This window comes from Desmodus rotundus, chromosome 4 (assembly GCF_022682495.2).
Source record: "Desmodus rotundus isolate HL8 chromosome 4, HLdesRot8A.1, whole genome shotgun sequence".
In the NCBI taxonomy this organism is placed as follows: Eukaryota; Metazoa; Chordata; class Mammalia; order Chiroptera; family Phyllostomidae; genus Desmodus; species Desmodus rotundus.
Window position 1 is genome coordinate 39,880,545 of NC_071390.1, and position 22,512 is coordinate 39,903,056.

At 33.7% G+C, this 22,512-nt stretch overlaps 1 protein-coding gene across 2 annotated transcripts in view; it reads right to left on the reverse strand.

Moving 5' to 3' along the window:
- Positions 1 to 22,512, reverse strand: part of JMJD1C (jumonji domain containing 1C) — a 249,118-nt gene that overhangs the window by 174,720 nt on the left and 51,886 nt on the right. For both annotated transcript variants that reach the window (XM_024561194.4, XM_045195974.3), the window contains exon 2: positions 11,368 to 11,532. In XM_024561194.4, coding sequence (XP_024416962.2) covers positions 11,368 to 11,532 — 165 coding nt within the window. The remainder of the gene's footprint in view (positions 1 to 11,367; positions 11,533 to 22,512) is intronic.

Below are 22,512 nucleotides of genomic sequence, written 5' to 3' on the forward strand. Positions count from 1 at the left end.
CTTATAATTTAAACTGGTACACTATGGCTGCCATTGCTTTCACAATTGGTCAAAATAAGACCTACTCTGTAGTATAATTAGCAACAACAGAAACTATTCCGAATATTCCTTGTAGGAGAGAGTGGCCCCTACTATACTTGTATAATAGCAATAGAAACCAAACTTCTAATAAGCTTATGAACTCAGACAGGGTGAATGTTTTGCTCCAAATTAACTTGGAACCCAAAATTAACCAAATAAAGGCCAATTGGGACTAAGCCTGTCCATAATAATATCTGGTATATGGGTAAGAATTAATTCTGTTGAGAAGGAATAGCAAATTCCTCCGCAGCTCTGATTTGTTCTTTAATGAAACTGAATTGTATCATGACCATACTGCCGTATTAACACTGGCATCGTTGGTATAATTCAATTATCTTATGTCAGTAAGTTATTAAAAAACACTTACACTGATAATCACATGTATCGGGAGAATGAATTAAAAGCCTTCTTGGAATGTAATACTGACAGAAAAAAAAAATGCCCTGGGGAAGATCTAAATTTAGCTAACCATCAGCCAATTTCTATGCTAAATATTTTTGCACAAGTTTATCAAAAGGTAAAAACAGCAGTAAATCATGGGAAAAACAAATAATCAAATTAGTACTAGAATATAAAAATTTATGTAATGGCTTTATAAATCAGATTAGCTATTTCTTTAAATCTATGCCTATTCCACACTGGCTCCTCTGAATGTTGGGCATATTCATACTGCTGTTATTGCTATGACGGTCACATAAAAGCTATAAAAATGTAGATGTTCAGACAAACATGATCATTTTGCTGTAAGAGAGGATAGGTCAAAGACTAGGGTGGCCTGTATAGTGAGGAAGCAACTCTACTGAAAGAGACCCGAAGGCCTAGACGTAGCTACAGGGAGGTGATCTCTAGTCCTATGGAACATCCTGCTTGATACAAGTGTCTGTGTGGGGTTGGCTACTTGCACAGTCTAACAGTGCTATTTATGGTAAGTACTTTAGGCATCTCAGTATCATTTCCAACCTCCAGAGGAAGTGATAACAAAAGATATGTCAGATTTACGGGAGGAAATAAAGACTACAGCTCAGGTTTGCAGATGGCATATGAGTGTGCTCCAATAAAAACTGTGCACAGTAAAAGCTGGGGTGAACAACTCTGGTTGGCAATATTCTGCATAATGTCACACATTGTGGCCAGAAGGACATATTGATGCCCATGACTTCATTGTCCATGTGTGGTCCCCTCCTATGCATAAGGTACTCTTTATATCAGTTTTCAGTGAATTTTATGAGTCCTTCTAGCAAATCATCTAACCTGAAAGTGAGTTTGGGAAACCCTCAAACTTGCAACTGGTGTCAGAGAGAGGACAGTCTTACATGGATTCTCATAAAACTGTAAGCTGACAAAGCTCACTGCAGTGCTTCACTGAGATTTTTGTTTTTATCTTTTGTTGTTTAACCTTCACAACAACTCTATATGGTAAGTACTACTATTATGAAGACAGTGAGACATAGAATAAATAACTTAAGTTCATCCAGATGTTAACAGTAATTGGCACAGTCGGAATTGGAACCAAGAAGTCCAACCTTGAGGCTGATGTTCTTAATACATTACACTGCTTCCCTAAAAACTGCTGAGGTTCTCTTTATCAGAAGTTACATTCCCTGACCCTAAGACTAGGTAACCTATAAGGTCACACACTAAGCCATGTAAATCTATGGGCAAAGAGTAATTCATATAGAATTAAAAACATATTTTAAATAATCTTCATTATATTTTACTTTCTCATTTGTATTAGGTTTTAATTCTTTGTATTAAGGAGAAATATTAAAAGGCTGTATTAACAAACACAAAAAGTAGCTATCAAAATATATCCTAAAATAATCTAACCTACTTCACTTGAAAAAACTATTTCCAAAATAAAAAAATATGATATAAAGTTATTACATTAAAATTTCCACCCTGGCTGGTATGGCTCAGTGGACTGAGTGCCAGCCTGTGAACCAAAGGATCACGGGTTCAATTCCCAGTCAGGGAACATGCCTGGGTTGCCGACCAGGTCCCCAGTAGGGCACACAAGGAGGCAACCACCCACTGATGTTTCTCTCCCTCTTTCTCCTTCCCTTCCCCTCTCTCTAAAAATAAATAAATAAAAGCTTTAAAAAAATTTTCCAATTTCTTGGAAAATCATAGTTGTTTAGATTAAAGACAAATTATAGTCAGGGCATAATCTCACCATTCTAAAAAAGTTATTTCAATTACTTTATAATATTTTCTAGTTACATAATTTTGATAGTACCTACTATAATCAACATTTGTGTTTTTTACTTGAATTTTATTTTCCCATATTTCCCTAAAGTATTAATAATTATCATTTTAAGCTATATATTTCAGAATATTAATTTAATAACATTCATAAACTGTTGAACATCAGAGTTGTTTCTCTGTTTTCTTCTTTAGTAGGATTATAATGAACATCTTTCTGTATGTAACATTATGTCTTTCATTTTTGTATCTGCAGTCCTACCATACTTTCTGGCTCATATAAGTTGTCTCATAAACATTAACTGAACTGAATATAACTTCTACTTTTCAAGAATTGTTTTGTAAGGATAACTTCCTAAAAGTAGAATTAATGTATCAAAGTGTATGAAATTCTTTATGGTTGTTAAAACATAATACTTTCCCCAAAATGTTGTCATTTTATGACACACGAGAAATGAATGCAGGTCCTGGCCGACTTGCTCAGTTGGTTAGAGTGTTGTCCAACATGCCAAGGTTGCGGCTATAATCCCTGGTCAAGGCACACACAAGAATCAACCACTGAATGCACAAATACGTAGAACAACAGATTAATGTTTCTCTCTCCCTTCCTCTCTCTAAAATAAATTTAAAAATTTTGGAGTTTAATAAAAAAAGAGAAATAAATAAATGCATATTCATTCACTGCAGTCTTTCCCAGTATTAGATTTTATCATTTGAAAATTTTAACTTTCTATATATAATTTGACCTCATACAGTGCTTCACCTTGCAAAGAAGTAATAAAGCAGACATTAGTATTGTAATAATATTGTCTTTGCTACCATTTCATTAATTATCAAAGTATAAAAACTAATAATTCTAATTCTGGAAACAACTGTAAATATGTAAAAAATATAAATATGTAAAACTCTTTATTGCAAAAAGTTTTGAATGCGGCATGTCTTCACATTCTAGTGAAATTTGGTTGAGGTCATAATGTAAACCACATATGGCAAAATAATAGCCAGACATAAATGCAATTTTGTCGCAAAGAGCAGTGAATTCTATTCTACTTTAAGAGGATTTTGTTCAGAATAGAGAACTAAAAACTACTTTCACTAGACAAAAAAAATTTTAAAGAAAGATTTTGATAAAGGTTTACATGTTTATGATCTGATCACAATTCTTGGCCAAACCAGAATAACCTATGAAAAAAAAAGTTACACTAAGAAGAAGGAAAAGCCTGAGGTTCCTAAAACTTACTACAGACATTCACATAACTTATTGTAGATTAGCATATTTAGTTGACAATGAAGATGTAAGTTTTCTCCTTCTACTCTGTGACAATTTAAGGAAACACATTTGTACATAATTAGAATGAGGGCATTTATTATAAGCATTTTTATTATAGGTTTTGACTACTTGCCATGTTTAAAATAGGTAACTTTTACCACAACTGGCTGCTTATGTTTTCCTGCCCTCTGATTTTAGCATAAAGTAGTAGCCAGGAAACTTGAAATAATTCCCAGTAGGGTTCTTTTTCACTATCTGGGGTAGAGTAAATTCATCGCTTTAAAATAAACAATTAATCACTACCTAAGATGGGTTAAGGCATTGTGGTAGTCTCCTAGGAATGATACAGAAATGACTACATGATTCCTGTCCTCGAAGAACTTACAATCTAGTAGGGAAAGACAGACATACAAACAAATAGGACTAATACAAAGCAGAATGTGCTAGTTGTTAAAACAGAGGTACAAACATAGTTCTACAGGAGCACAGGATGGTGAGATTAATTCTGGTTGGGGTGATCTGGAAGATGGGCCAGCAGAAAAGTAGTAGAAAACTCTGCCCCTTAGAAAATGCAGCAGTGTTACAGCCCAGCTGGGTTAGGGTCGAAGCCCCACTCCCCACAGAAGGTTTTCCTAAAGGAGATGGAGCCAGGGCCCTAACCCAGTTAGGTAGGTGATTCGTTGATTTCATTTATGAGTGCCAACACTTTCTTTCCCTGGTGCAAATAAATGTCATTTCATGAATATTTTACTTTATTTAAAAAAATAATAAAATTTAACAATATATTAAGTATCTTTCATAAAAATGTAAGTTACCTAGGCCTCCATAATCAGAATGGCCTCAGGTGGTACCCTGATCATACAGGACCAAACAAACAAAATACAGACACCACTTCAGCATGTTGCATATGAGGTGCTCCAATAAATGTTTTGCTATTGATATCCTGTGAAGAAAAATAAAGAGAAGATGCCAGAGAAGTAACCTGTGTATTATACTATCCCGTATTTTGCTAAAGTTTATTTATTTTTAAATTTTAAAACTGAACTTTAGGTTAACGAGGTAACAGGATTTTTTGTTCTTGTCATTGTTTCAAGAACCAGCAGATATACTGTCAGTTTCTACTGATTTCTTACAATAAGTAGACAAGGTAATATAACAGAACCATTATGTAATATTTAATAGGTACCACAAGAGGGGTAAAACAATTATAAAGAGGATAATAAATATAAACATACGCTTAAATACAAAAGAATATGAAAGCAAGTATTGTACACAGAATTAAAAACATTAAATTTGTAGAGAAGTGAAGAGTATTAGTTTCTACAGCATTTCATTCTATTGCCACCTAAAATTTCTCTAATTTGTAGACATTTTGTTTTGCTATATATGAATATAAAAACTCTGAATTTCATAACTGCTGCTTGTATATATCCTTAAATAAGCCTCACTGTAATGAACAGATAGGAAAATAACAGAATCTCAGACATGCACTATACATAAATGAATGTTTGCAAAGTTCTTATAAATTTTAATATGATTGTTTTTAAAAGATTACCAAGTGTTCTTATTTCGCTTATTAATTCTATTAATTTATACCACCACTTGAAACAAAGAAAGAAAACAGGAAGAGAAGAAAACACAACCTGATTGTCTGCATTAAGGAATATATCTCATTATATAGATTTTCTTTAAATACAAACATACAATTCAAAAAGACTTGGTATCATAAAATTAGCTAAGCAAATCATGAAATGAGTATGACATAAGGTTATTTATAATAGCTGTAATATAAAGAAAGCTTGTAACAAATATTAGACAAACACAAAACCCTAGTAATTTAAGAGACAATTCACAAAAAGTATAACTTGTTAATAAATGTGAAAAAATATTCATCACATTAAAGAAATGCAAATTAAAACAATGAAATAGTACTTTAAAATATCAAATTAACAGATATAAAAATGGTGTAATATTTAACTGAATTCTGCACTCCTTAAGTTGTAAAACTCCTCCTTTTACATGTTTGTTTGGGTTTTAAAACAAGATGAAATGAAAGTAAGCAATCAGTGCTTACCGGAAGGGGGTCTGGTCAGGGAAGGGACATGTGGTGTTAGGTTTGGGGGTGAGATGAAAAAACTCATACACTGAATGGGCATAATAGTAGTACAATGTTTAAATAATTTATGGAGTATCAGGAGATTTTTAGATTTTTGTTATTTTCAAGTTCGTGTGATTCTAAATTTTAAAAGTAATTAGAGATGCAAAGATTTATCACAAAATCACAGTTATTTATAATCACAAAAATTTAAAAACAACTAAACTATCAAATATTAAGGAAATGGAACATGACATGATCAAATATTATGCAGCCATTAAAATTATTACCTGGGAAAAGACACGCATAGCATAAAATATTAAGTAAAAAGTATGATCTAAATTTTTAATTCAGTCTTACTTAAAACTATGATTAAAACAAACCTGAAATTTGTATCATGTTGCTTTGCTTCATTTATTAGTTTTAATGTTTATTTGCGTGTGTCTATAAGCTCCAGTGTTTTCTATATATAAAATCATAACATCTGAAAACAAACGATTTTACTTTTCCTTTCCAATTTAAATGCATTTTTTTCCTTTTTCTTGTCTAACTTCCCTGGCTAGAAATTTCAATACTATCTTAAATAGAATATCACCCTTGTCTTGTTCCTGATCTTAGTGGAAAAGCTTCCAGCCTTTCACTATTGAGTACGATGTTAACTAAGCAGAAGGATAAAAAATCAACACAAAAGTCAGATGTATTTTACACTCTAATAATGAACAATCTAGTAAACTGATTCCATTTACAATAGCATCAAAAGAAATACATTACTTAGGAATTAACTACAGAGGTGAAAGAATTGTATAATGAAAACTACAAAACACTACTATAAGAATTTAAATAAATAAATAAATGAAAAGACATTCTGTATTTCTGGATTAGAAAGTGTAATATTGTTAACGTGAATACTACCCAAAGTGATCTACTACAGATTCAATGCAAACCCTATTAACATCCCAACAACATTTCCTGAAGAAATGAATACATCCCAAAACTCATATAGACTTTCAAGGGACACATGGTAGCCAAAACAATCCTGAAAAAGAACAAAGTTGGAGGATTCACACTTCCTGATTTGAAACATACTACATAAAGCTACAGTAATCAAAACAGTGTGGTACTGGCATACAAACATTTAGACTAATAGAATAGAGAGCCCAGAAGTAAATTCTTGAATATATGTTCAAATAATTTTTGACAAGAGTGTCAAGCCAGTCAATGAATGACAGTCTTTCCTTCAACAAATGGTGATGAGAAAACTGGATATCCACAAAGGCAAACAAAAGAACTTGGACCCTTGCCTAAAACCATAAACAAAAATTAACTCAATAGAGATCAAAGGCCTATATGTAAGACTTAAAACAGTAAAACTCTTACAAAAAACATACAACAAAAGCTTCATGACGTTCAATTTGGCAATGATTTCTTAAATAAGATACCAAAGGAACAAGTAATAAAAGAAAAAAATAAACAAATTTGACTTCATGAAAACTTTAAATATTTGTGTATCAAAAGATGGAGTAAATGGAGTAAATGGAGTGTCAATTTACTGTCAATGGAGTAAAAAGGCAAACCACAGAATGGAAGAAAATGTTTGCAGATTTCATCTGATAAAGGATTAATATGGAGAGAACTTCTAAAACTCAGTAACATATAATGAAACAGCCCAATTCAAAAATAAGCACAGGACTTGAATAGACATTTCTCCAAAAGAAGATACACGGATGACCAATAAGGTCATGAAAAGATGCTCAAGATCACCAATCATTAGGGAAATGCAAATCAGAACCACTAGGACATACCATCTCACTCCCATTAGGATAGCTATTATTAAAACTAAAAATAACAAGTGTTGCTGAGAATATAAAATAGAATTGCTGTGAAAAACAGTATGAAAATTTCTCCAAAAAATTAAAAAACAGAGTTACCATAATGATACAGCAATCCACTCTTCTGGGTTTATGCCCAAGAGAAATGAAAGCATGATCTAAAAGAGATAAATGTACACTCACGTGCAGAGCAGAATAGTCAAGAAGTGGAAGCAACACAAGTGTCCATCAACAGACAAATGGATAAATACAATGCAGTATATACCTACAATCGAATATTATTCAGTCTTATAAGGGAAGGATATTCTGACAGGCTACAACATGGACGAATCCTGCAGACATTGTGCTAAGTGAAATAAGCCTGTCACAAAAAGACAAATACGTACTGAATGATTTCATTTATATCAGTTACCTAAAGCAGTCAAAATCATAGAGACAGAAAGTAAAATAGTGGTTGCTAGGGGCTGAGAAGATGGGGAAATGAGAACAGAGTTTCAGTTTTGCAAGATGGAATAAATTCTATAGATAGATGGTTGTATAACAATGAATGTACTTAATGTCACTAACTATGTATGTAAAACTGGTTAAAATGGAAAATTTATAAGCATATTTTAACACGATTAAAATTTTTTAAATTATGTTAAAAAAAAGAGAGCAGAAAAATGTATTTTATAAAATAAAAAGCTTCTGCGTGGCTGAAGAAAACAGCATTAAAATGAAGAGAACCAACAGTATGGGAAGACATATTTGCCAATGATACCTCAGACAAGTGCCTGATCTCCAAAATATATAAAGAACTCACACGACTCCACTCCAGGAAGACAAACAACCCAATTAAAAAATGGGCAATGGACTTGAACAGACACTTCTCCAAGGAAGACATACAGAGGGCCCAGAGACATATGAAAAGATGCTCAGCATCACTAGCCATCAGAGAGATGCAAATTAAAACCACAATGAGGTACCATCTCACACTGGTCAGAGTGGCCAACATAAACAAAGCAACAAACAACAAGTGTTGGAGAGGTTGTGGAGAAAAGGGAATCCTAGTACATTGTTTGTGGGAATGCGGACTGGTGAGGCCACTGTGGAAAACAGCACTGAATTTCCTCAGAAAACTAAAAATGGAACTGCCCTTTGAATATACCCTAAGAACCCTGAAACATCAAACCAAAAGAACCTACATACCCCAATGTTCATAGCAGCACAATTTACAATAGCCAAGTACTGGAAGCAACCTAAGTGCCCATCAGCAAATGAGTGGATCCAAAAACTATGGCACATTTACACAATGGAATTCTACGCACCAGAGAGAAAGAAGAAGCTGATACCCTTTGCAACAGCATGGATGGAACTGGAGAACATTATGCTAAGTGAAATAAGCCAGGCTGTGAGGGACAAATATCATATGATCCCACCTTTAACTGGAACATAATCAACAGAAGAAAAAAGCCAACAAAATATAACCAGAGACATTGAAGTTAAGAACAATCTAACAATAACCAGAGGGGAGGGGGGAAGGGATAGTGGGGAGAAGGGTTTTCAGGAACTATTATAAAGGACACCTGGATGAAACCAAAGGGGAGGGTGGAAACAGGGGAGGGAGGTGGGGTTGGCTGGGGTGGGGTAGCGAGGTGGGGAGAAAATAAAGACAACTGTAATTGAACAACAATAAAATAATTTAAAAATAAAAATAAAAAAATTAAAAACAAAGAAATACGTCAAAGAAGTTGGCTATTTGGTGGTGAAGTAGAATGATTATGATTTCTGCTTTATACCATTTTCTGAATTTTTTACAATGTGTACTTCTTGTGTGCATTAAAAAAATTAGTTGAAGTTTTAGAAGAGGTTTAGTTTTGTGAGGTTAAAAGCTTTTCAACAGAAACAAATTTCAAAATTATGAAAAAAATTATTAAACATATTTCCTATAAAAATTTTCTCCAAAATAAGTAATTTATGAATATCCATTAGGAATCCATCTTGATTTTAACTGTCTCTAAGAAAGGGCAAATGTTTTCTAAAGTTATTTTTTTTTATTAACTAAGATAGTGAGGCATACTTTTGGTATTACTGATATTGCTGCTTCCTGCTTTTGAGACTTTTTATGCAAAAGTCACATAAATGTCAAAGTTACAGGTTTTAACCAATTTTTGAGTTAAGATTTAGAAAATCAAAAAGCATGTTAGTCATGGTTTTAAAAACTACATATTCATAATTCAACATACTCATTCAACAAACAATTTTTAAAACCTATCATGGACAAAATCATCTTTATTTTGCTAAAGTATTCAAATTATCCTAGCAAAATCATACCTTATATCATTTTTCATCCCTCCACATTATATTTTTCTTTTAAAAATGCCATTAATTAAATTTACTTCATCCCTTCTCTCCTTCCCTGTCTGTCCTTTTTAAACACTTATCTCCTCATACTTTTAAAACATCAACTAAAAAGAAACATTATAATTAATATAATTATTAGCAAGTAAAAACTTGTAAACAATTTATGTTTAAAAGATCCTTGTAAACAATTTATGTTTAAAAGATCTGAAAGTAACTACCCTGGCAATATTTATATCAAATATCTGAAATAATGTGTCAATGGCTTTCAAAATATTTCCTTCATATTAATGAAGAAAATTATTTTATACAAACATATACTGTATACCTATTACATGCTAAACACAGCCAGAAAACAGAAATAACAATGGTTAAACAACTGTGGCTTTTTTTTAAATACAATTAATAATCTTGTTTAGCTATCATGTTTCTTTTTATAAAACTCTTCAAACTGAGAATTTATGGTAGTCCATAGTATTTTCTTAAATGAAACATTTCCTGATATGAAGTTACCTATTATTTAAACATGTAATTTCACATTAAATATCTGCTATTATCCACAAGTTCTAACCCTCCTGCTTGATCTCAGAGCTCAGACACAGAGCAGCAGTCCCCTACAAGTGGTTAGGGGAAAGTAGTTCCAGCTCAACCATCTGAGGAAGGACCAGTAAGGAAAAGCAGATGAAAATCAAGTGGATGGGGTGAGTATCCCAAAAGGTTAAAGTGGGAGCTCCAGCCATAGCCCAGGAGATGGCAGGAACAGAGACCACTGGGAGTCAGATAGGAAAGATGTAAAAACAATCAGGATTACCAATCTGCACCTGAGTAAAAGAAACCTAAGGTAAATCCACCCTCCTTCAGTTCTGCAAGCAAGTATGCTGTTCTCTCAATTGATGGTGACGATGAAAATGAGGGAGCAGATTACACAGAACAGACCTCTACATCCTGTGCTTTCTCTGAGTCTATATCCATCCTGGATCATTTGAGAGCAAATGAAACCTCTATCCAGATAAGACAGAATAAAACTCACCATCTCCTGAAGACCTTTCTTAGCTTTATAAAAAATAATTACAAAAATAAGATTACATTCTTTTGCATGTTGCTGTAGCCTTTAAATTATTAACTGAAGAATCGTCATTATAGCCAGCAGGAAAGAAACATCTCTTAACAGAAAAATTGTGTGTTTTCATGACACATGCAGTTGCCTCTGTGATTAGTGCCTAGAGTCTTCCATTTAGCAAAATGGCTAGGACAGTGATGCAGTGTTTGAAATCTGGTTGGGCAATAGAGCAGACATGAATAAGAGTGTGAGATTTCTACCTTTAATTCTTATTATCCTAATCTGGCAAATGTGAATTTGCAAACATTATGTATATGAATTCTCCATCCTTGGAAAATTTTGAAAGAGTATTTTGAAATTTCTGCCAGATACTTCAGACCCTCTTCAGGAATATTAATCTATAATCAGCAAGATAAATCTAAACTTCCATTCAGTTTTTTTTCTTTTAAAACAAACTGAAAGTGCTTAATAAAACAGAAAGCAATCTTACCAATGCAGGCCAATAAGTCTGTTTCCTCTTTGATCCCTGAGTCTGGCTAGGGTCGTTCCTTCTGGCCCAGATTAAGTGGTATTCCACCAAGAAGGCTGAAAAATCTTCATACACTCTAACCCACTCTCGTTTATCCCATTCAAGATCATCAAATTCCACATACACCTATGGAAAAGAAAACATAAAACTCCTTAAGCAATAAAGCGTATGAGCCATGAAGTTGAATTAGAAAAGACTTTAATGAATTCATTATTCAAATTAACATTTTTCTTAAAATCATTATTTAAGCAACCTATCCCTAACCACATTATAACTCCTACTTATTATATATAAATATAAATCATAAGTATATTAAGAAAAGCAGTTTACAAAATGTTGTTAAGTACAGACTGACCAATATATAAATATATACTAAAGAACTATGTAGATACAGGTGATTCTAGAAGCAGGTCGGAAAAGAGTTTCTATAAAAGACAAATAGCAAATATTTTAGGCTTTGCAAACAGTATGGTCTCTGTCATAACTACTCACTTCTGACTTAGTATGAAAAGTCATCAATATGTAACTGAAAGAGCTTGAAAATCAATCAGTACTATACATATTAACAGAATGAAAAACAGAAACATGATCATCTTAACTGACACAGGAAATAAAGTTGACAAACAACACTCATGATTTAAAAAAAAAACTTCAACTAGGAATAGAAGGAAACTACATCAACATATAATAAAGGTCATATTGAAAAACCCCCAAGTAACATCATACTCGATGGTGAAAGACTGAAAGCTTTTCCTGTACACTAGGAACAAGACAAAGATGTTAACTTGGAAAACCAAAGCTGACTCTTTTATAACTCATTGAATCATTCTACCCCTTCTTGCCTCCCACTTCCATCCCTTTTTATTCATTTTCTAAAATTATCTTTCATAGAGCTGTCTTCCCGACTGGGTTATGAGTTACATCAAAAACAGTGTTGTTCTTACTTATCTTTTTCTTCTGCCCATCCTTTGCTCCCTTATCCCTGAAGTGTTTCAGTTTCTGTTTATTTAAACCCTGTTTGTTCTCTGGACTCTCAAGTTCTTCAGGATGCATTTAACCCCCACTTTAACTCAAATGCAGCTTTGAACTCCTATAAGCAGTTATTTTTCACACAGTTTATATTATCATATGATAAAATATTGCCCTGTATTCTTCAAATATAATGAGAGTATCTTTAAATTTGGGTGCAAATTCACCAAGGGTAGGGTAGAGCTGTTATAGTGTCCAAAACAGTGCTGCAAACATACAAATTGCTTAATAAATAATAAATATCTTCTGACTCCTACTATCTTGGATTTTTAAACATGGAAGACAAACTAGTATTTCAAAACGATAAAAACACAACTGAAATGCAAATAACGATTTGCGTAGTGTATGGAGATGGTGCTATGACTAATTGAACATGTCAAAAGTGGTTTGTGAAGTTTTGTGCTGAAGATTTCTCACTGGATGATGCTCCACGGTCAGGCAGACCAGTTGAAGTGGATAGCGATCAGATGGAGACATTAACTGAGAACAATCAACATTATACCATATAGGAGATAGCCAACATACTCAAAATACCTAAATCAATAAATTTATTTGTGAAAATGAAAAATGTGTTTTTTATTTTACAGAAAACACTAAATGGACTTTTTGGTCAACCTAATACACCAGTTTCTCCAATACTTAAAATTTTATAAGATTCTCCAAAACAGCCTGATACTGGCATAAGAACAGACACATAGATCAATGGAACAGAACAGAGCCCAGAAATAAACCCAAGCCTCTATGGTCAATTAATATTTGACAAAGGGGGAAGAATCATAAAATACAGTAAAAATAGCCTCTTCAACAAATGGTGTTGGGAGATCTGGACAGCTACATGCAAGAAAATGAAACTCAATCACCAACTTACACCATACAAAAAAATAAATTCAAGGTGGATAAAAGACTTAAATACAAACCATGATACCATAAAAGTCCTAGAGGAAAAACACTGGGAGGAAAATCTCAAACATTCCATGCAGCAATATTTTCAATGATATGTTCCCTAAAGGAAGGAACATAAAGGAAAGAAATAAATGGGACCTTATCAATTTAAAAAGCTTCTGCATGGTTAAAGAAAACAGCATCAAAATGAAAAGAGAACCAACTGTATGGGAAAACATATTTGCCATTGATACCTCAGACAAGGATTTGATCTCCAAAATACGTAAAGAACTCACACGACTCCACTCCAGAAAGACAAACCTAAAGGCAATAATGTAATAATATTATACTCATTGGGATTATACTATAAAGGGTCATATGGGATCAAGGACAGAAGAAGAAGATGGCAATCTCAAAGGCTATATCCTAATATGCAGGTGGACCAAAAATTGTTGCAATTATACCACATTATCATAGCACAGGTTGATCCCCAGGATCCTTTTTCCTTGAGAGAAAAGAAGAGTCCTGTGAGACTCTGACATACCCACTTCCACTCTTTCTTTTGTGATGAAAAGGCAAATTTGGGAGTAGAGATGGGGGTAAGGAAAGCACTATAGGGAACACTGACAACTAACAACTAAACTTTCTCTTTCTCTCTCTCCCCACCCCTCAATCCCATATAACTGGTAATGTAGTAACTTCTGTGGAAAGAGAGAGCGCTAACAGAAGAGCATGTCCTAAAATGCAAAGGACATGGATCCTGGGTTCCAGAAAGTTTAGGATATGGAACTTTATTTATAAGCTTGCAAATGTTTTGTTTACAAAGAGCTGTAAGAAAGAATATCCCAAGTTTAAAGATGAAAAATTAATAAGCACTAGTGGGTATTGGAATACAGTATTAGGTATGACTCGTGATTCCCCTAAGGACTTTCCCTAGGTTCGAGGTGGGATGGGGGAGGAAGCAACAGTTGATATACATACTATATCTCAGTTTCACAGAAATTTCTTTCACTTGAAGGATTTTGTAAGACTGAGTAAGTCTTGCAACTCAAACTCATAGACTAAGTTTTTACATCTAACAAACCCTATTAATAGGAATTGGTTCACTCTCAATTCTTATTAGGTGAATTAAAATGCTTGAATTTAATAAATAACCACAAAGTCCTTCAAATGAAAATTTACCATTATTTACTAACATCACTTCAATAAATGGCTCTTCACTACAACAGAGTGAAAGCTACGAATACTTAAAATTCGTAAGTAATTCTTCAATGATTTACTATGCTAGATCACTTACTCTGATTTTGGATATATGAAAAGCTATTTTGAGAAATCTAATTGTTCTTTTTTCATGTTGAACTTTTCATTATAAAGACAATAACATAATGAATTCCCATGTGTCCACTATCAAGCTTCAACAATTTTCACCTCATGGCAAACCTTGTTTTAACTAAAAAATTATTCTGCAAAATTATGCATTATCAGCCAACATTCAAGTTCCTCACAATGGTCTTTTGTTTTTCTTTTCAATTTGTTAAAATTAAGATCCAAATAAGTTCCACATTTTGCAACTGGTTGACACAGTTCTTACATTTCTCTTTATCTACTGATTCTACACTTTCTCTTTTTCTCCTGCAATTTTTTTTGTCAAAGAAATCAATGGTATTCAAAGTGAAGAAAAGCAAAGACCTAAAACCACAATTACTCTACCTAGCAAAGCTATCATTTAGTATGGAAGGACATATAAAGAGCTTCCTAGACGAGAAAAAGCTAAAGAAATGTTTAATGGGTCTTCTTTAAGAAGAAAAAAAATGAGTAATAAATTAGCAATAAATACATTTCTGTCAACTACTTTTTTATTTTATTTATTTTTCTATCACCATTTATCTCCCCTATATCCTCTTTTACTTCCACAACCTCCTTCCCCCACCACAATCACCACACTATTGTCTATGTTAATGAGTTCTTCCTCTTTTTTTTCCTGTTTTGACCAGTTCCTCCACCTCCCCAGCCCCTTCCCCAGAGCGTCAACAATTACTTTCAATGCAAATGGATTAAAGGCTCCAATGAAAAGATACACAGTGGCAGTTGTGTAACAAAACAAGACTGTAACACATGCTGTCTACAGGAGATTCACTTCAGGTGGAAAGATATGCTCACAGTGAAAGTAAAGGGATGGAAAAAGATGCTTCATGAAAATAGAAACAAACAAACATACAAAAAGCTGGGGTAGCAATACTAATACCATACAAAATAGACCTTAAAACAAAGGGTATAACAAGAGAGAAAGAAGGACCCAGAAATCCCACCTCTGGTATTTATCTGAAGAAACCCGAAACACTACATCAAACAGACATATGCATCCATGTATTCACTGCAGTATTATTTACAATACTAAATATACAAAATTTATGTTTTATATACAAAAATATTTTAAAAAATGGATGAAGAAGAGGTGGTGCATATGCACAGTGGAATATGACTCAGCCATTAAAAAGAATGAATCTGGACACCTGCAACAACATGGATGGACCTAGAGGGTACTGTGCTGAGTGAAATAAGTCAGACAAAAGACAAATGCCAGATGATTTCACTCATAGGTGGAACCTAAACATCAAAACAAACAAGCATAACAGAAACAGACTCATAGAACATTTCGACGGTTGAAAATAGAGGGGTTGGAGGCTGGGTGAAAAAAGCAAAGGGATTAAGAAGTGTGTACAAATTGGTAGTTACAGAATAGTCATGAGGATGTAAAGTACAGCAAATGGAATATAGACAATAACACTGTAATACTATATAAGGTGTCAGATGGGAACTAGACTTATCAGAGTGATCACTTCATAAGTTGGATAAGTTTCCAATCATGGGGTTGTATACCTGAAACTAATATAATATTATACATCCACTGCAATTGGAAACATTTTTTAAATTATTTTTAAAAAAGGAAATCAAGTAATTTATGCCACAGTCTTCAATTATCTGCATTTTGCTGACTATCCACTTGAGGCATTTTAATCATGTCCCTCTGTCCTAGTATTTTCTATAACCTTTGACTCTAGAGTCTTAAATTCAGAACTGATAGAGAAGACAACTTTATACATGGTACTGTGTTCGTCATTAAGGAGCATATGTATTGCCTTATATCTTTCTGTGATAGTAACAGCCAATGAGGAACACTGCCTCAATTCAGTACTTCACTGAGAGTTGCAAAATAGTGTTACTTTACTTTTATCATTCCTTCATCGTTTACCATCTGAAATGTCTATTAAGTGAAAATTCTACTCATCAAATCTTTGGTTTCCAAGATGCAGCTTAGGAAAGGGAAGGATAAATGCTTAAATTTTTACGAGCTCTTAAAAAATGAGTTGATGTCCTAACCTTCAGAATGGTAAACAATGAGTTTGTTTTTTAGGGGAATCAGTATACACATAAACTCTAAGATTTAAATAAATGTAGTATGCTTCAAATTACTGCAGTTGTTATTGCTACTGCTGTCAAATTTTGTCATCTTTGGCCAGTGAAACTCTTCAGTTTGTTTCTGAGCCTTTTAGACATGACCTTATTAGAGTCTTTAATAGCTTCCTTGTTTCACAGAATATCTAGTATAACAAAACAGTATAATAATATCACCATGTCCATCCAACTCCTGCCCCAGACCTTAAATCAACCATATGTCCAAGAAACCCTGGTATATTTCAATTGGAAGCAGCATTCAGACATAACCTGGGTTCTAGGAGTGCTCATTTCTTCTGAGTTGGTCACTTTAGGCCTTTTATAGTGGTCAGAGTCCATACGATTTTATACTGCTATTTCCAAATAAAATTCTAAATTTTTTTAACTGCACTGATTTTGTTACACAATGACACTATTATAATTAAATTAATTGCTTTGTTGTACAATATATACACAACAGCTTGGGAATAACAATATCAACACTATGATTAATGAAAACCATTTACGGTTTTTATACTGTTCTTTTGTCCTCAGGTTATAAACTAGGCATGTATAATCAAATTACTGCTTTTTAAAGACACTTATTAATAGTTCTTTCCTATGATCATGCTACTTCAGCTTCTTTGTTTCATTTTGCTTTCACTTCTAGGTTTCTTTTTTTAATGATAAAACTTGTTTTAGAATTACGTAAAACATTTAAATGGTTTCAAAGTCACGCCTAGGAAACAAGCTAGCTATATTAACAGAAGAACTCTAGCTATTTCTTCTACCTCTGTTTCCTATAGTTGCTTAGTTTTTGGTAAATTCCTAGATTAAAAAAAATAGAAGCAAAAAGTTACATATACACAAAATATATTTTATTAGATAAAAATATCATACTTTATGGATTTTCTGTATCTTACTATTTTTACTTCGTAATAATCATATCAAGACCACGGCAGAGAAGATATTCCTTATTTGCTTTATACCTATATAATATTCAATTGTATTATAATAATTGTATAATTGAGTTATTTAAAATATACTTATTGATTTGAGAGAGAGAGAGGAAGGCGGGGTGAGAGAGAGATTGATTTGTTGTTCTACCCATCCATGGCTTCACTAGTTGATTCTTGCATGTTCCCAGACCAGGGATGGAACTCATAACCCTGACATGCTAGGATGATGCTCTGATCAACTGGGTTGTTTCAGTACTTTTGCCATTACAAATGGTGTTGCTTATTTACAATAGCCAAGAAATGTATAAACAACCCAAATTCTCATCAACAAATGAATAGATAAAAAGATGTGGTGCATATACACAGTGAAATATTATTCAGCCATTAAAAAGGCCAAGATAGCCTTCCATTTGCAACAATATGGATAGACACATTATGCTAAGTGAGACAAGTCACACAAAGATATGAAATGTATGTATCACTTATATGTGGAATCTAAAAAAGTGATACCTTTAAAAAATAAGAGTAAAATGGTGGTTACCAAGGAATTTGGGGGTTGAGGGTAGTAGATAAAAGTAATGGTGTTTAAGGGTATAAACTTGCAATGAATAGTAAATAAGCCATAGAAATCTCATGCATATTATAACTAATACAATAATACTGTACTATAATTATTTAATGTGATAAATATTTCTACACTGGCAATCATATTTCAATACATGAATGTATCAAAGAACACATTTTACACCTTAAAATTACACAATGTTAACACTCAAATTTATTCAATTAAAACACCCAAATTAGTGCTGCAATGAATACAGACTTGTACATATGTCATTTTCTATTTATACCAATGTATGTTTGGGATATATCCCTAAGAATGAGGTTTTCTAGATCAGTAAATATGTAACTTAGCTAGATATTGCCAAATTCACCATCATAGAAGGTTTCGATATTTTGTATTCCAATAGGCAATATTTCAGAGTGCCTATTCCTCTACAGACTCAGCAAGTGGGTATGTTATTATTTGGGAGGAGAGGTAAATGAGAAACAAGCTGATTCATTATTTATTGTTAAATTTCCCACTGTAGTTCATACTCAGTGTAAACTTTCTAAATGCATAATACATTTAATTTACAATACACCGAGAGTGTTCAAATACTTTGCTTATCCTATATTCAACATAATCTTACAAAGAAAAAAGACGGATATTATTTTAACATATGAGAAAATTGGTATCACAGAGGCTAAATTCCGAAGGTTCATTATGTATCAGGGCTGGGACTAAAACTGAAAATGGGAGCACTGCTGAGGAGTCTAGGATGCCTTCTACTACATTTCTTAGTGATTCCATTTTTAGAAGATATATTTTACATGACCCTGGATTATTAACTTTTTAATTAAAACTACCTAATCACTGAGCTAATTTGGTTACCCAATACACAGATTCTTTCCATCCCCTAGATCCCCATTCAAAAGTTTCTTCCTCCTCCTTCTTTTGGTAAAACATAAATCCTTTGCTGCATTACCTCCTATTGCTAAGACTGAAATGTACCATGACTAATTACAAGTATCTATGAAAAATAAAGCCAATATAAAAAACAGTTCCAATTCTGTCAGCTGAGAACCTGGCCTGCAACCCAGGCAAGTGGCCCCGAGTAGGAATTCAACCAGCAACCTTTTGCTTTGCCGGAGGATGTCCAACTCATTGAACCACACCAGTCAGGGTTTCTTGGTTATTTTTTTTTTTTAATTAAAAGATTTAATTTATTTTTTAGAGACAGGGGAAGAGAAGGAGAAAGATGGAGAGAAACATCAGTGTGTGGTTTCCTTTTGGTTTGCAGGCCTGCACTCAATCCACTGAGCTACACCAGCCGGGGCCTCCTGGCTATTCTTGAACATTAATTTTTCCCTATAACATTTTAAAATGGGACTCCTGAAAATCTGTTACAATGACCTCTGGAATAATACCAGCAAAAATCCACCATATCCTCAACTTCTCTGAATTCTGTATCCTTTGCCTTCTTCCTTTAAATAAATTATAGATCTTCTTCAAAGGCACAGTTTTTTGTTGGAACCCTCTTAAGTTATAACTGTTTTCCTTCGCAAGTCCCTTATACTACTGAGCTTAGAAATGAATTAGATTGCTCTTTATTCCTCAATGCAAAGAACATTCTCTCTCCTTGATCATCCATCCTCCCTCAACCGCTCCTTTCCCCTCCCCAGTTACAGTTTTTCTATAACCTTAATTATAAACACTTTACTCCTGGAACAGCACCTCCCATGTTTCCAGCTCACTCTTTCATATACTGGCTTGACCATCAATTAGCCCAACACTGAACCTACAACTTTTCACTATTGTATTATTATATTACAATTCTACTATAAAATATGTAAAACTAGAAAAGCAATTTGCAAAAATGCTAATAAAAACTATCCAAGAATTGTGTACTAATTTTTCTTTATGTTTCCTAAATTTTCCAAGAGTAAACATACATACTTTAAAAATAACACTAAAGATTTCTTTTAAATACAAAAATCAAAACCACATACTTGAAATCTGTACCCCAATAAATTCAATAAAAAAGGTTTAAAACATCTAAGGCTATCAAATACTAATAAAATAAGGGGGGAAGAGAAGCCAGTAAAAGATGGAGTTAGTCTCCATTGTACAATTTGGTTCCAATCTCCTTGAAGTCTATGAGAATGGGGCCCCCTACAATTGCATGTGTACAACCTGCATGGCTAGATGCAGTCAAGAGCAGAGTGGGTTCCATCCTTGCTGGATGGCTCAGTTGGTTGGAATGTGGTCCCATACAACTAAAGGCTGCAGGTTCAATTCCTGATCAGGGCATATACCTAGGTTGCAGGTTCTATCCTTGGCAGGGGCACTTACAGAAGGAAAGGGGCAGTTAAGGGACAATACAGGAGAAGGGTGATAAATCTCTCTATCTCTTATCAATACAAAATACCCTCAGGTAAGGATTAAAAAAACTTGATTAGAAATGCATCATATAATTCAAGGGCCCATTTGAGATCCAGAAATTCATCAATGAAAACAATGAGTAAAGAATAAAGAAGCCCTGCTTGGTGTGACTCAGTGGATTGAGTGCTGGACTGCAAAACAAAGGGTTGCTAGTTTGATTCCCAGTCACAGCACATGCCCAGGTTTCAGGCCTGGTCTCCGGTTGGGGGTGGGCCAGAGGCAACCACACACTGATGTTTCTCTCACTCTCTTTCTCCCTCTCTTCCCCTCCTCTCTAAAATTAAATAAATAAAATCTTTTTAAAAAATCATTACTTTAAAAAAAAGAATACAGAGAAGTGCTTACATTTATAGTTACTGCCAGTCAGTGCACTTGATTCTTCATAGTGCTCAGGCACAACCTCTTCCTGTTCAGGTTTACAGACCATCTCTTTTTTTCAAGTTTATTCATTATTATCAAATATGCTATTTCTGGCTAATTTTATATCTCCCACCCTGAGAAATAGAGCAATGAATGCTGTTGATACTGACAATGCTATGGTTCTTCCCAACCTTTTTGTATTGAAATAATTAAGACTCCTCACCTCATTAAAAAAAAATTTTTTGTGAGGATTTGGAGTCCTCACTTCCATGAGGACAGACCAATTAGGAACCAGGAGTGGGAACTTCTGTCCAGATAAACCAGCTCTCCTCTGGCTCTGAGAGCACACCTTCCCTCTCCACCAAAGAGTAAAGACACTATATCCCTGGCTGAACTGAAACACCAAAGATACCTCAGCAGAGCAGAATGGAGCAGGCCAGCATGGCGCAAAGCAGACCTGTACAGAGCGCAGCAGATCAGTCAGGAGCACAGCAGAGCTATTTAGCTCAGAGGCACCTGGCCCAGGGCTGCTTGGCACCCACCCCGGCTGCCTCACAGCTGCTGTTTTCACAGCCTTGCTGTATCACAATTGAGCTGTTTTGCACTGAATAAAGTTTCCTTCTTCACTGCACTCCAAATTGGGAATTCCTGTTGGCGTTGAATTGACGCCAAGGACCATGGGTTGACAATGTGTAAACCACTTAAAACAGTGACTGAGACAGAACAAACATTCTGGAAATTTCTGGAAATGTTAGCTATTATGATTATAGAATAACAGCCAAAGGGGTGGGATGTTACTATTTTTGTCCGTCTGTGCTGCCTTGTGGAAAATAAATGTATTATTAAGAATAAAAAATACAAAATTGTTTTTATATATTTTATGTAATTATGAAATATAATTCATTCATTGTTGAGTAAAAAATTACCTTTAAACAATTATTATCTTTCTCTTCATCTCAGTTATTCTTCCTTTAAACCACTTCCTACTCTCACGTGGTAAACTTAGATTGATACAGCTAGGAATGGTTTAAATTACTATATAATGGTAGAAGTGAGAAGGGTGTGAAAGGATGTTATAATAGTCTGCCAAAACGTGAAGATTTAAAAAAAAATCAGCCAAGTCAACATTTATCAGAACAGAACAAATGTTATATTGTCTTTAAAGAAAAAAACAAGCCAAGAAAAACCCAATGTGGAGTGCCCACTATTTCCCAAAAAACTGTGTTGACTGTTTCATGAATACTCTAATTTCATCAAATAAATAAAAACAATTAAAACTAGGATTTGTTTGTAATCTGTCATCTTTACACAATAATACTGTATATGTAAGACAAGAAAATTTTGTAAAGCAATGATTAAAACATGTACAGATGTACATTATTTTCAAGTTCTGAAATTGCTAGTAATAATGAATAAACATATATAATATTTAAGATTATCTTGAACATTATCTTG